Here is a 15,350-nt window from a genome sequence, read left to right on the forward strand (position 1 = left end):
GATAAAACCGTGTGTTGTTTAAGAACATATTGAATACATGCCAGGAATATATGAAAAGAAGGACCAAATTTAAAATTGATTATGCAATGACATACAGTACTCACAAGGACTAGTTTGGATATGGCAGAGAAAGACAGGACAAGTTCCTCTACCACAGGAATGAGTGAATCAATTAAGGTTCGTGAATTTTCAAATTCTGACATCATATCTTGAACCTCTCTCAGCAGCTCAATTTCAGAGTTCATGTTATCCTCCTGAAAGAAGTGTATCCATTAATGCCCCAGGAGACATGAAAAATGGTTATATAGCATGCTTAAAGCGGAGGCCTAAAGAATGTCAGTCTTAATTATCATCAAGCAATATGAGGGTGGAAATGAACTTACAACAAGAAGTACTGCAGATTGCATTGAAGCAAGTTGTTCATGAGCCCCTTGTGCCTCAAGTTTTGCACTCAAAAGTTCTTGGTAAAGCTAAAGCATTAAAACAGAAGTCATTGCACTGTAACACTTAAATGAAAGGTATTATGGATATCAAATGTAAATATCAATGTAAAAATGAGATCCTAGCAGTCAAAGAATTAGCTTGAAAACATGCTTATACAGATGCAGAATAACACCGGTTTCCTTGGCTTCTTTGAGTGGCAGGATCATTTGAGTCTGTATCCAATAGAGACATGCTATACCCACTCAACTCGAAAGCTATTACCATCCTAATGTGTTTTATGAGTCACTTATGCAGTTATGCCTTGTACCAGATGGATATCCCAGACATACTCAACAAGCAAAACAAAAAGGCCAAACACTGATTCCCACTCTGAGATGTGGCACGTGCAGAGGAAACAGATATGATGCATGTGAGGTAAGAAAGAGGGGACTAAGAGGCATATTTCTGCTGGAAATGCAAAAAAAAAAAAGGGGGGGCAGCCCGGTGCACTAAGCTCCTGCTATGCGCGGGGTTCGGGGAAGGGCCGGACCACAAGGGTCTATTGTACGTAGCCTTATCCTGCATTTCTGCAAGAGGCAGTTTCCACGGCTAGAACCCGTGACCTCCTGATCACATGGCAGCAACTTTACCAGGTGCGTCAAGGCTCCCCGTCCTATCGGAAATGCAAAAGGAAAGCAAAATACTATTTAAAGCTTCATTTAATAAATAAAACCAGTAACTATTGAATAGATAAAAATCACCATCAGGATACATCATTCTATTTTTTTATTTTTATTTTTTTTGATATGGTAACATATGTATATATTAAAAACAGTAGATAGGTTGTATTGAAACCATATTTACAAGAGAGCAAAAATAGAAGACAGTTCAGTAATCCTAGCAGGAGCCTAGAATTTCTATGATTGAGACAGTATCTTCTGTGTAAACCTGTCTATACCAAAAACAAAAAAGCCTAATACATCTTCTAATTTTAATCACTACATAGTTTTTGAGAATGCATCTTGGGGCTAAGATTAAGAATGAGATCTTCGACCACCACGGCTTATAGCCTAGTGGTACCGCTGCAGATCTCCTACACCAAAGTAGGCAAAGGCGAAAAGCACAAAAAGTGCCAAAATCTGTTGGAGCTTTAAATGCAAAGCGCAAATAAAGTGTGGGCTTTAGCGAAGAAAAGCACCATGACGGAAAAGAAAATAGAAATGTAATGCATGAAAATGTAACTATAAACACAAACAATAATTATTTGGACAAAACAATGGAAAAACTATATTTAAGCTATATTTGTATCTGCGTTGTTGTTCCCTAAAGACAAAACTCATCGGTGAAGGTGCACGCGGCTTAGTACCATCATGCCTACACTAAAGGGCCAAATTAAGCAAGGCGAACCGTACAACCTGGGCTTCACTGAGCTTCAGGGCTTAAGCGCGCTTTAAGCAAGCCCTTAACGACATTGTCCAACATAATATATGCTGGTTCAAATCTCTCCATCCCTCTCGATTCCCTAGTCCCTCTATGTATTTAAAAAAATTAAAAGAATGCAAAAATGTGACTAAGGTGTAAAGGAAGAAATAAGACGTAATGAATCAAAAAAACATGTGGATCTTCAAATTCAGATTCAGCACCATCATGGTTTGGGCTATTTATGTGGCTTCTCGTCTTCGTTACTAGTTAGATTTTGAAAGCAATATTTAGTAATGACATGCCAACATTTACAAACTAGAATATTACTAATCAAGCAACACTTATTACAAATATATAGGAGACTACCACATGTTCAATATTTCCTTGTGCGTTTAACATGCAAGTGGGAGAAAGAGAACTTTCTTAGTATTCTATCAGGAAGAAACAGTTTCTTTGTCACAGTCAAACAACTGTGACTGTGAGAATGCAATGGTTGGTATAGATACAGCCACAATAATTATGCCACTAGCAGAGAAATTCTAAAGTGAACAAGAATATATCACCACTTTGTCTGCTCTCTCACAGTGTTGTCAAAGGCGAAAAGTTCTAAAAAGCGTTCCATGTGTATTGGGGCTTTAAGCGCAAAGCACAATTTAAGCGTGGGTTTTAGTAAAAAAGGGGCGGAATGAAGGAAAAAAATAAAAATATATATGTAATTTAAGGAAAAATAACAAATTCATATTGTTTTCCTTAATAACTAATACACTTATTTGTCAATTATATTTGATGTTTAGTACCGTTCGATTCAAGATAGAATTCATGGGCATTGAGTGTGCACGCCTTAGTGCCTTGCCTACACTAAAGCGCAGCTTAAGCGAGGGGAAGCACCCTCCATGAGCTTTTCTGAGCTTCAGGGCTTAAGTGCGCCTTAAATGAGCCTTTGACAACACTGCTCTCTCAATATAAGGAGATAAATCATCATAATTGCAATTTCCAGTGCATAAAAAGTGAAGTCCATATTACCTCTTCATGCTTCTCTCTTGCAGATATGGTTTGCTCTGTTGCTATCTCAACAACAGAGTCCAAATTCAGTTGGCTTGAGGATCTCTCCATCTCCAGCACAGTGATCTGAACAAAAGTTCCGCATTCTGAGAAATACTTAAAAAGAGGAAAAAGGACAAGGTAATCTTATTTATATAGATGACAGGAAGATGAGAAAGAAAGAAAATGAGAGGACACCTTCTCTTGCAGCTGCTTAATCACCAAAATAGCTTCCGACTCTCTCAAAGCTTTGCTTCCATTTAAGTGCATCAAAGAATTGTCGTCTTGCTCAGAACCATCGACCAGATGAATGTCAGCCTCAAAAAGCTTCCTTGTTAGATAGTCAACTTTTACCTCACTCGCGATTTTCTAGCAAAAGATTAAACTAAGAAACCAGGCTGCAGAATCAGAAATAAAAGAAGCAAAGCAAAAGAACTTACATGTGATTCAAATTTTAAAAGCAACTCCTCATACTCCCTTTGAAGTTCCGATAATTCATTGTCTTCCTGCCAGGATTTTAAAAAATAAGATAATCAGTGGTATAATACTATTTTGAAAGAAAGTTCAAATAGCGGAGTGATGTGAGAACCATTGAGGAGCTTTTTTTTCTAGAGGCTCCTTTTCTCCTGCTAGTCACATGCAACAAAGCCCGCGGGCCAGGGAGAGTACAGTCTTCCAATTGATTACTCCTTGAATTGTCATCTTGCTTGACAGAGTCTCCAATGCTGTCAGAGTCTAATAGTTCTTCAAAAGGAAGTAGGGGTCCAATGTCACGTTCTATCCTTTTGGCTTCGACTACAGAAGTTTCCTCTGTGACTGCGGAGTTCAACTGAAGCAGGAGAGAATAAAATATTTAGTTTCCCTGTGCATAGGTAAAGCCTGCTTCACGAGATCATTGAACTTTGATAAACTCAATGAACACTGAAACTAATAACAATGAGAAGAAAAACCTCAATGTCAATTATATAAGAAATAAACATCTGATTATTTTCTTTTCTTTTTTTGGGTGGAGATGGAGGGATGATGATAACAAGGAGACCTCAACTGATAACTAAGAAAAGTTAAACTATAATTACAGAAAACTAAGGATGCAGATATACTCCTTTAGGACTATGACTATCTCAACCCTACTTTGCTGTTCTTGGCACATCCCCAGCTTTAGATGGTCATGCTTCAATCACAGAAAGTAATGCCCAAACTTGTTCTGAAGATTCAGAAATTAATATGTAAAAAGCAGAACAGCAGTCCCTAAAAGAGATAAATATAAAGAAAGATTATAGGAGTCGATTACAGTGAGATAGATATAGTTGGCTTTGTTGCTATCAAAGCATAGCATTCTATGGACTCTTTTCCATGTCCAGAAATGGTATGTCAACAAATACCTTTTCTCAGTGATACAGAAAGCTTGAAGTGTAAAACAAAATCATATTTAAAAAGTTTTCATCTTTAGGGAAAAGAAATTTTCGGTCTTCCCAGATGATGCGAACATCTATTTTTTTAAAACTAAAATACTTAGTATACAATTGAAGGGCATACTATCATAGTGGGTGCAATTTAATACTTGTAACTCATGCAATTAACTTTGCCACTTTTCTCTTCCGACATTGACATTCTCCTGCTTCACTACGAGTCATGCCGAACTCCCGGATAACTGTGTTGAACTTACCAAACCAGGCTCGAGGAGACTGTTTTAGATCATAAAATGACCGGCGCAAGCGACATACAAGGCCACTAGACTCTCCCTGAGCAACAAAACCAAGTGGTTGCTTCATATAAACTTCATCCTCAAGATCACCGCGAAGAAAAGCATTCTTAATGTTCACCTGATAGAGAGAGGCCAATGGCAAACAACAGCCATGGATGGAAAAAGGCAGATTGATGCTATTTTAGCCACCGGAGAGAAAGTATTATTGTAATCGAGCCCAAATATCTGAGTATATTCTTTGGCAATAAGACGGGCCTTAAGTCGATCAACCTGGCCATCCGGACCAACTTTGACTGCATAAACCCAACGACAACTAACAGATGATTTACCTGAAGGAAGAGAACAAGCTCCCAAGTACCAGTCGTATGTAAAGTAGACATCTCATCAATCATAGCATGTCGCCATCCTGAGACAGTTTCACCTATAGACTTAGGGATGGAAACAGAGGAAAAATAAGATACAAAAGCATAATGGGGTGATGACAGACGATCATAGTATATAAGGTACGAGCCTTTTCCAAAACTGAATGACATGTCTGGAAGAGACGAAACAAAGGCATCAACTTGGAATCAATGGATCGCCACAAGATATTACATGATGAGCATCGATCTTCTCCCAAAGTGCTTTAGCCTTTTCATCTCCCTCACTAGCCTTTTTGGTTATGTGGTCTTAAACACTTTGACCATTACACCACAACTCGACAGACGAAGCCCAAGATAAATAATTTGAACTCCCAAGTAGGGGTTCAAAAATAATCATAAAGGTTGAATTTGCAGAACCCATGCTTTTAGAACAAAAAACATCAAATCCTAAAGATATGTTAGATTGAAGAGAGGTTTATTACCATGTAACTCACAAAAGTTGTAGCTTGGTAAAAGAAAAAAAGTTGTCGGAACAGTCGTCGGAAACAACAAATAGAACGCCACAAAATAAAGTCACCGGAATTAGGTTTAAACTTAATGGGTCGAGTCGGAAGAGCATTGCGACCAAGCTGTCCTGAAGGTCGGCCAAAAAATGGCCGGAAGAGGTCCCATGGGCCGGCGCGTGGAATAGATTTCGCTGGGAAAAAAAATACTCCGATCAGTGCGTGAGAACGCGTAGAGCCTCTGTTAGCGGAGATTCTTTTTCGGGTTTGGTCGCCGAGGGTTGGGGGACCTTGTGGTGGTGTTGCTTTTTGCACAACACCACCAAAATTTGATTTTGACAATCGCCTGAATTGAAGCACGCCAACTGTTTTGGCTGGGTTTTCTTTCCCGAATGTTTTCTCACTGCCGATCTGATTCCATGTGAGAAATGGCATACGGAAAAAATATTATTGATGTATTAACAATGATACAATGAGCCCTATATATAATACATTTACTCCAACTATATATGGGACTAACACTAATTACACATACACATATTCCAACATATATGTTGGGCTCTAAAGTGTGCAAGGACAATATTTTGCAAGTTCAAAGGGATATGCATCAACCCATTAAATTTTGGCATAATTGCTACTGAAAACTACAATATACTTGAAGTTCCCTTATTGCCATTGTATTCAACTAGGCTTTCATTTTCAGTAGTCTTAGTTCAACTAGGCTTTCATTTTCAGTAGTCTTAGTTCAACTAGGCTTTCATTTCCAGTAGTCTTGAGATAGTTCCTCCAACTCCACGAGTACACCATACATCATTTTATTAACTAGGGACAATTTCAAAGATTTTCTCTGGGTTTCGCTTCGTAACATTAATGTCCTTGTAGTTTACGATATTACACTTAGCTTCCTTGTTTTGATTTTCTATAAGTTGTAACAGTTTTTAACGTCTTTATTATTAATAAAAAAGAATTACATTTTGACAGATTTGCCCTTTTATAATATTAAACTTTTCTAACTAATTAATTTTATCAAAATGTCTTCTTTAGCACATTCTTTAATAATAAAACACGCGATTCCTTGGCTTCAAAAGTCATTTTCTTGGTTTCAAACAGCGTCGGCGCGTGGTGGAGGGCTCGCCGGAGCTTGGCCGCGCGTGGCGGCGCGTGTAAGGGTCTTTGCCGGAGCTGTTTTCAGGGATAGGCTCGCGTCACTGGTGGCTCTCTGATGGTGTTTGTAGAAACTCAGGATTCCGGGTTCTCAAGCTCCTCGGGGAGTGTGCCTGAGAGCATCTATATGTAGAGAGTATCTGTATTTTCCAATTACAACACTTTAATATCAGAAAAGAGAACAACAACAACAACAAACCCAGTTTGATCTCAACAGGTGGGGTCTGGGGAGGGTAGTCTATACGCAGACCTTACCCTTACCTAATGCAAGTAGAGAGACTGTTTCCAATAGACCCTCGGCGCAGGAAGGGCAAGAAGAAGAGGAGGAAAGCAAGGAAGGAAGAAAGATGGAAGAGAAAAGAAAAAGGGAGAGATAAAGGATAAGTGGTAATATCAGAAAAGAGAAAACTAGTCAAATTGCAACTACTTTACATTAAGGATAAATATGTCCAAAGAAATTACAAAAAAAATCAAAACAAAAGAGGCAAGCATAATATCATAAACCACAATGTTAGTGTTAAGAAGAGAAACTTAGAGGGAGGGCTCTGAAATTATCCCTATCAGTTATTATTTCATCATACTTGGCTAAATTTTTATAAATGAATTGCATTTTTATCATTAAAGAATGTGATAAAGAAGATATTCTATAAAATTAATTAATTAGAACAGTTTAATAATGATAAATATGTCAAGAATTGTTATAAAAAAGTTAGAGAAAAGGGAGGTAAGCTTAATATTGTAAACCACAACGCAGGTTAGTGCTACGAAGCGAAACCTTGAGGGAAGTCTCTGAAATTATCCCAATCAATTATTATAAATGTTTAGTACATAATAGTTGGCTTACTTTTTAGTTTTCTCGAATCTCATTGACTTGTATGCTCAAGTACTTTCACTGAAACTAGTATATATTCAAGCGAGCTTTCTGAATAAACACTGCAGTTGATAGAGCATTAAAACATCCCTTTGAATTGAGTGTCAACCATCCTTAATGAGTTTTTGCACGGTGTCCTAACAATATGATGACCATTAAAACCAACTTATCTAACTGATGCACTTAAACACAAATTAGCAACAAATTTCTCCAGTACTCTAAGGCAAGTCGATTCATACACCAAGAACACTATTGATGCAGATTCATAGTACTAATAAAATGCATCTTTGGATGCAGCATTGCACAAATATGGTCAATAATAATCTACTGCTCCTATTTACACGACAAAAGATAATGTATGGTAATGCTACCAACGGAAATCAAATCTCACCTCCTTCAAAGCCTCCCTTGAAACGTTACCTGGGCAGCATGTATACCGCCGTTTATCCTAGAATGCAGAAGATATAACATCAAATTAATCACAAGAGAATGGAAATAAAAGAAAGCTAAGGGTAGAAGACCAAATCAAATGCTAATGAGTGATGTATGTCATATTGCCTTCATTGACTAAGATTACATAAGCAATTTTTCCAGAAATGCAAAGAGGCCTATTTTAGGAATTGGTAGCAGATTTTGAATTTTCTCCTCAAACAGAAAATTTGTTATGCCCCTGGGCATTCTTCCAAGGAAGGACTACGAATCCTTAAGAATTTATTGGATTCACCCAAAAAATCTAGCATAGAGCAAAGCCACTACTTTAAACAATAATCCCAAATGAGCTCAAATTTTTGTTTTGCATAAACTAGCTGGAAGGTCTCAGACTCACGTACGAGGTGAAGAGGGAGTTAGCTGAGTTAGCATAAAATACTAACTTAAAACTTTAAATTTATTTTTTTGCTTGGGCACGAAAAAGTTGTATGCCATAAAAAGTTGAACTCCGTGTGACAAAAGATGTATCACTTGCATACTTTTGCCCTGGACCTGGATGCCTTACGGTAACCAGGCCTCACCTCGCCTTGCGACGCACCTTGGAAGGGGTAATTTTTGAAACATTGCTTTGAAATAACAAAACTTCCCAACTAATATATGTTTTTACCAATATTTAAGCAGAAGCAGTAGACCAATTAGTTTCAGGGCAAATCTATTGGTTTTTAGAGCTTAAAGAATGAAAATTGCAAGTTACCTATCCCCAAAAGGGATAAAAAAGAGCATCTGGTCAGGCTCATTAATTAGTAGAGGTGCAGGCTCATTATCCACCGAGCTTCAAATCGTGCTGCTAACTGGCCTCGAGGATTTATCGATTTTTCAAAAAGAGTTCTTTGGACTTGCTACCATAATAGACCAGATGCTGCAATTAAATCTGGTCAAAATCTAAGGCCGCATTGGGTAATTAAAGAATATGGCAAGACTTGTGAGGCTAGAGAAAGAGGGCAAAAGAGTATCCTCTTGTTAATCTGGAGTTGCATGTAGGCAATGGCAATTCATGTGACTAGGATTGAAAGAGAATGCAAAGCTCTTGAGCAACGAGAAAGCTTAATGTCAGAATTCTTACATCTTGGGCAATCCTCACCTCATGAGCTAGCTTTTAGGGTTGAGTTAGGTCCAAGGTTCATTTCTTATCTTGGTATAAAAACCACACCCATCCCAATTCTTGGTACCCGATGATGGACCCACATTATGTTGTCCATACTCCAGTTGGTAGGCCTGGACGTGCGGGGGTGTCAGAATTCTTGTATTGGTTGTGGATAGGTGATTGGTGATTTGGCCTCTTTATATGTTTTTGGGCAATTCTCACTTCATGAGTTAGCTTTTGAAGTTGAGTTAGGCTTAATGTGTCCATTTCCTATCACTTACTATATTGAGGATCAGTTCCAATTTGCTAATACTGGACTGGAGGCAGAATCAAGGGAGTAACGATAAACAATAGAGAAAGTGTCCAAGGAAATCACATCTAGGATTCAAGGGATCATAGAAGGTAAAAGAAAAAGAACTAGGAACCCAATTACCTGATAAAAGAGATGGAAAAAGGACTTCTGTACTGAAAAAAATAATTTAGTTGCTTTTAGAAGTCTTTGCTCTACAGTAAATTAGGTGAAGTTCCAGCAATATGTTAAAAATTGAATTGTATTTGTCAATTTCACACAGCGAAGCACTACCAACTTGTTGAAATTACACTCTTAAATAGTAGTGCTTCTAGGAAGGATTCAAAAGCAAGTAAAGCAATGAAAAGATTGAAATCCACTAATTTACCTTTTTATAGGTATCACGACCCTCATCCCTATTTGAGCATAGCACCATAGAACTCAAGTTCTCAATTTTCTTGGCTTGCTCTTGTAACCTCTTCTCCCTTTCAACTTGAGCTTTCTTTTCCTCCTCCAACTCTAACGCAATTCGTTCCCGCTCCAATTCACTCTGTTAAATATGTTACACCTTTGAGACTCATAAAATTGCCAAAGCAACTATGAAGTAATCATCACAAACCTTCAGTAAAGTGTTCCGAAGATTCAATATTTCTTCATCAGGATGTTCTGAATGTGATGCCTTCAATGGTTTAAAAAACATAGGTTGGTCAACATATCAATGCAACCACTTCAAAATAACAAACAGGCGTGACTGCTTGCACAAACCTGCAATTTTGATCGCAGCTCCTCAATCTCCTTCTTTTGACGCTTGAGCAACGCAGCATCAGTCAGTATCTGGTATCAAATACAGATAAGTTAAGATGCAATAAAAACAGGCATCATATAAAGGTAAATAGAAAGTGCAAACCAGAAGCAACTCAGACTAACAGCAGACATGAGAAAGAGGCATAAAGAAAGATTAAGTGATGACTTGCTTTCTGGTGCATGAATTAGACATGCACTTCGTGAATTCCATATGAAAATTGTTTGAAGTAATGAAAAAATATTATAAAGTGCAGAATGCAGTAAAATATCCAACCTCATTCACGTGAACACAATTTGTAACCCGCAATGCCCTGCTTGCAAATTGAAGACTACTTTTAGTCTCATCAGCATGAATCTGGCATCAAGGAAAAAATGCATTATCAAAATAGCATCAAGCAGAAAGCCCCACAAGAAAACCAAAGGCAGAAAAAAGGAAGAAAGAAAGAAGAATCATAGACACATGGTCATCCAAGCATTATATGATCCACGAGCACAATATGTGATGAAAAGAAAGTTCTGCCGGTAACACACTATATTTCTAAAAGGTGGTCCCGTTGCATATATATGAGAGAAGACAAAGAATGACCCTGTAAAGTATAGAGACAATAGAGAAATCTCTCTTGTGTTGTATTCAAGAAATAACAAGTATATATACAAGTACATAGAGCCTTAACTATGGAAAGAATCAAAAAGGAAATCCTATAAATCTGCTGTGAATCCCTATAATTATGCTAGCTATGTATATTACATAAGATTATGTCTACATTCAGATTATGTCTACGTTCATTATCTAACACTCCCCTCAAGCTGGAGCATAGATATTGATCATGCCCAGCTTGTTACAAAGGTAATCAACTCGAATTCCATTCAACGCCTTTGTGAACAAATCAGCCGGTTGCTCTCCTGTCTTCACGTAGCCAGTGGAGATCAAGTTCTCCTGAATCTTCTCACGAATAAAATGGCAGCCAACCTCAATATGCTTAGTTCTTTCATGATACACCGGATTTGACGCAATATGGAGGGCAGCTTGATTGTCACACCAGAGTTTTGCTGGTATTGGATGCTCTAACCCAATTTCAGTCAACAGATGATGTATCCACATAATCTCACATGTAGACTGTGACATAGCTCTATACTCGGATTCTGCACTAGATCGAGATACAACACTTTGCTTCTTACTCCTCCATGATACCAAGTTTCCTCCAACAAAGACACAATAACCTGTAGTAGATCTTCTATCAATTTTCGATCCAGCCCAGTCAGCATCTGCAAAACACTCAATACGAGTATGATTGTGATTGCTATATAATATGCCAAGTCCAGGAGCTCCTTTCAAGTAACACAAAATCTGTTCCAAAGCTGCCCAATGTTTGACCGTTGGTGCAAACATGAACTGGCTAACAACACTTACCGCAAAAGCAATATCTGGACGAGTCACAGTAAGGTAGTTTAATTTCCCAACTAACCTCTTGTATCTCTCTGGATCGTCAAAAGGATCACCATCATCTTTCATAAGATGCACATTAGGAACCATTGGAGTACTGCAAGGTTTAGCTACCAACTTTCCAGTTTCTGCAAGCAAGTCAAGAATGTACTTTCTCGAGACAAAAGAATTCCCTTCTTGCTTCTATTTACTTCTACTCCCAAAAAGTATTTCAACTGGCCCAAGTCCTTTGCATGAAACCTAGTGTCCAGAAAAGACTTGAGTGAAGAAATCCCAGCATAGTCACTTCCTGTGATAACAATATCATCAACACATACGAGGAGAATAGTGCCAGCTACTGATTTCCGATAAAAGACTGAGTGATCGCACTTACTCATTTTCAACCCAAACTCCTGAACTACCTCACTGAACTTGCCAAACCAAGCTCGTGGACTCTGCTTCAAGCCATACAAGGACTTCTTCAAATGACAGACTTTCCCATACTCCCCCTGAGCAACAAAACCGGGTGATTTCTCCCTATACACTTCCTCTTGAAGATCACCATGAAGGAACGCATTCTTGATATCCAACTGATGTAAAGGCCAATTCTCGGACGCAGCTAGAGAAATAAATAAGCGTACAGATGTGAGTTTGGCAACCGGGGAGAAGGTGTCAGAATAATCCACCCCATAAGTCTGAGCATACCCTTTCGCCACAAGTCTGGCCTTAAGTCTTGCCACAGAACCATCTGGATTAACTTTAACTGTAAAGACCCACTTGCATCCCACTGGTTTCTTTCCCTTTGATAAATCTACTAAATCCCATGTGTGGTTGTCTTCTAAAGCATGTATTTCCTCAAGCATTACATCAGACCATCCGGGATGATTCAAAGCCTCCTTCACTGTTTTGGGTACAGAGATGGAGTCTAGAGAAGCAATCATAGATCTAGACGTAGAGGATAAGTGGTCATAGGAAACAAAGTTAGCAACAGAATATGTCGATTTGCAAGTCCGTGTACCTTTGCGAAGAGCAATAGGAAGATCAAGGTTATCTAGAGGATCATGCAAAGAAGAATCAGATGATGCAGGAACTGGTGCGGGACATGTATCATTTGTCTCTCACCTCCGCGAATAAACTTGAACAATTGGAGGTCTTGCCGGAGCAGGTACTGAAGGCATAATAGTCGATTGGTGCTCAATAGAAGAATTGGGAGATCGAAGAGTATCATCTGATTGTTCTGACAAAGTACGGGTAACCTGATATACTAGTCACTCATCTTCCTCCCCTGGCTTGTAGAAATGGGAGGTGAATAGAAGAATGGTGTAGTCTCTGAAAATACCACATCAGTTGACACTAAATATTTGCCAAGCTCAGTAGAATAACATCGATACCCCTTCTGAAGGCGAGAATAGCCCAGGAAAACACACTTCACAGCCTTGGGATCCAACTTGGTAAGAGATGATCGAACATCTCGAACATAACATATACTTCCAAACACCTTAGGTTCCACCGGAAATAATGACTTATTCGGAAAAAGAACACTATAAGGCACATTACCATCGAGTACACTAGATGGCATGCGATTAATCAAAAAATAAGCCGTAGAAACCGCATCAGCCCAGAACTGTTTAGGAACCTTCATTTGGAACAAAAGTGGTCGAGCTGTCTCAAGTAGATGTCGATTCTTCCTCTCAGCAACTCCATTTTGAAAGGGTGTATCAACACATGAAGACTGATGTAGTATACCATTTTGTCTCATGTACGACTGAAATAACTCTGACATGTATTCTTTAGCGTTATCACTCCTTAGAGTACGTACTAAAGCATTGAATTGAGTTTTGACTTCAGCACAAAAGGCAGAAAAATGAGTAAACACTTCGGAGCAGCTCTTCATAAAGTAAATCCAAGTCATTCGAGAAAAATCATCTATAAAAGTGACAAAATACTTATGCCCAGTTTTAGAAACAACCGGACATGGTCCCCAAACATCAGAATGGACCAACTCAAAAGCTGACTCAGGTCGCGTATTAACCCTTGGACTTAACGAGATGCGATGGTGTTTTGCAAATCGACATGACTCACAATCCAATGATGAAATATTCTGAAACTGAGGACAGAGCTTCTTTAACAAAGGCAAAGAGGGATGTCCAAGTCGACAATGTGCTTCAAAAGGAGACACGATACTAGAGCATGCAACAGACCGTGGCTCCCATTCATCAAGAATGTAGAGATTACCAGATATATATCTTTTACCAATAACCTGTATCGTCTTAAGATCTAAAAACAAACAATGATCGGGAAAGAATGCAACACAACAATTAAGGTCTTTGGTAATTTTACTAACAGAAATCAAGTTAAAGGCCAAGTTGGTAGACTTAATACAGATGACAGGGTAATAGAGGATGATAGATGCAACGCAGATTGCTTCATCATGAAACTTTTTTAATAAAAGATACTCCAAGCAAATTTTGACATGATAGACATTGAAATTTCATTTATTCTGTTTTAAGTTCTCTAAAGAAATCAAAAAACAATAACAACAACGACCCAGTAAAATCCCACAAAGTGGGGTCTGGGGAGGACAGTGCGTACGCAGACCTTACCCCTACCCCGATGGGGCAGAGAGGCTGTTTCCGATAGACCCTCGCCTCAAGAAGACGGAAATAAAACAAGAGACAATTCATCAGTAATGTCAGCAGAAACCATAGAAATAGTAATAGGGGCATAAAAACCATAAAATAGATGACATGAAATAACAATAACCGGCAATTAAGGCTCGGGGCTATGATAAACAGAAAAGATAGTGTGGACTCAACATTAACCACTAACCATCTAAGATCAACCCTATCAAACTCGCCTCACCCCCGGTATAAAGTAGAAAAAGCTCGACTACCCCCTAGCCTACAACCCTAATGCTTGACCTCCAGACCTTCCTATCAAGGGTCATGTCCTCGGAAATCTGCAGTCATGTCATGTCCTGCCTAATCACCTCTCCCTAATACTTCTTAGGTCGCCCTCTACCTCTTCTCGTACCCACCAAAGCCAACCGCTCACACCTCCTCACCGGAGCCTCAAGGCTTCTCCTCCGCACGTGCCCAACCCATCTGAGCTTCGCTTCCCGCATCTTGTCATCCACAAGGGCCACGCACACCTTCTCCTGAATATCCTCATTCCTAATCTTATCCGTCCTAGTGTGCCCCCACATCCACCTCAACATCCCCATCTCTGCTACCTTCATCTTCTGGATATAAGAGTTCTTGATCAGCCAACACTCTGCCCCATACAACATGGTCGATCTAACCACAACTCTATAAAACTTACCTTTGAGTATCGGTGGCACTTTTTTTGTCGCACAAGACTCCAGATGTTAGCCTCCATTTCATCCAGTACGATGAGTGACGTCCTCGTCGATCTCTCCGTCCCCCTGGATAACCGACCCAAGGTACTTGAAACTACCTCTCTTGGGGATGACCTGTGATCCAAGCCTCACATCCCTGCCTACTTCCCTTGACTCAACGCTGAACTTACACTCCAGGTACTCTGTCTTAGTCCTGCTCAACTTGAAACCCTTAGACTCGAGGGCCTGCCTCCAAGCCTCCAATCTCTCGTTAACATCGTCTCGCGTCTCATCAATTAGAACAATGTCATCAGCGAATAACATACACCACGGCACATCCCCTTGAATATGGTTTGTTAGTGCATCCATCACCAATGCAAAGCTAAGCGTAGAGCCTTGGTGTAACCCCATAACAACCGGGAAATACTCCGAG

The 15,350-nt window shown here is 39.2% G+C and overlaps 1 protein-coding gene across 3 annotated transcripts in view; it reads right to left on the minus strand.

Annotated features, from left to right (window-relative positions):
* The window catches only part of LOC104232218 (kinesin-like protein KIN-7O), a 47,590-nt gene that overhangs the window by 15,130 nt on the left and 17,110 nt on the right, over positions 1-15,350 (minus strand). For all 3 annotated transcript variants that reach the window (XR_011406658.1, XM_070171683.1, XM_070171684.1), the window contains exons 10-20: positions 10,432-10,512; positions 10,119-10,187; positions 9,973-10,032; positions 9,742-9,903; positions 7,883-7,939; positions 3,476-3,715; positions 3,327-3,392; positions 3,085-3,255; positions 2,869-2,973; positions 384-470; positions 105-254 (exon numbers count right to left, since the gene is read on the minus strand). Coding sequence is in view for 2 of the 3 variants with exons in the window: in XM_070171683.1 (XP_070027784.1) it covers positions 105-254; positions 384-470; positions 2,869-2,973; positions 3,085-3,255; positions 3,327-3,392; positions 3,476-3,715; positions 7,883-7,939; positions 9,742-9,903; positions 9,973-10,032; positions 10,119-10,187; positions 10,432-10,512 (1,248 nt within the window). In the remaining variant the exon portion in view is untranslated. The remainder of the gene's footprint in view (positions 1-104; positions 255-383; positions 471-2,868; positions 2,974-3,084; positions 3,256-3,326; positions 3,393-3,475; positions 3,716-7,882; positions 7,940-9,741; positions 9,904-9,972; positions 10,033-10,118; positions 10,188-10,431; positions 10,513-15,350) is intronic.

The sequence above is a fragment of the Nicotiana sylvestris genome, chromosome 4, assembly GCF_000393655.2.
Source record: "Nicotiana sylvestris chromosome 4, ASM39365v2, whole genome shotgun sequence".
Classification (NCBI taxonomy): domain Eukaryota; kingdom Viridiplantae; phylum Streptophyta; class Magnoliopsida; order Solanales; family Solanaceae; genus Nicotiana; species Nicotiana sylvestris.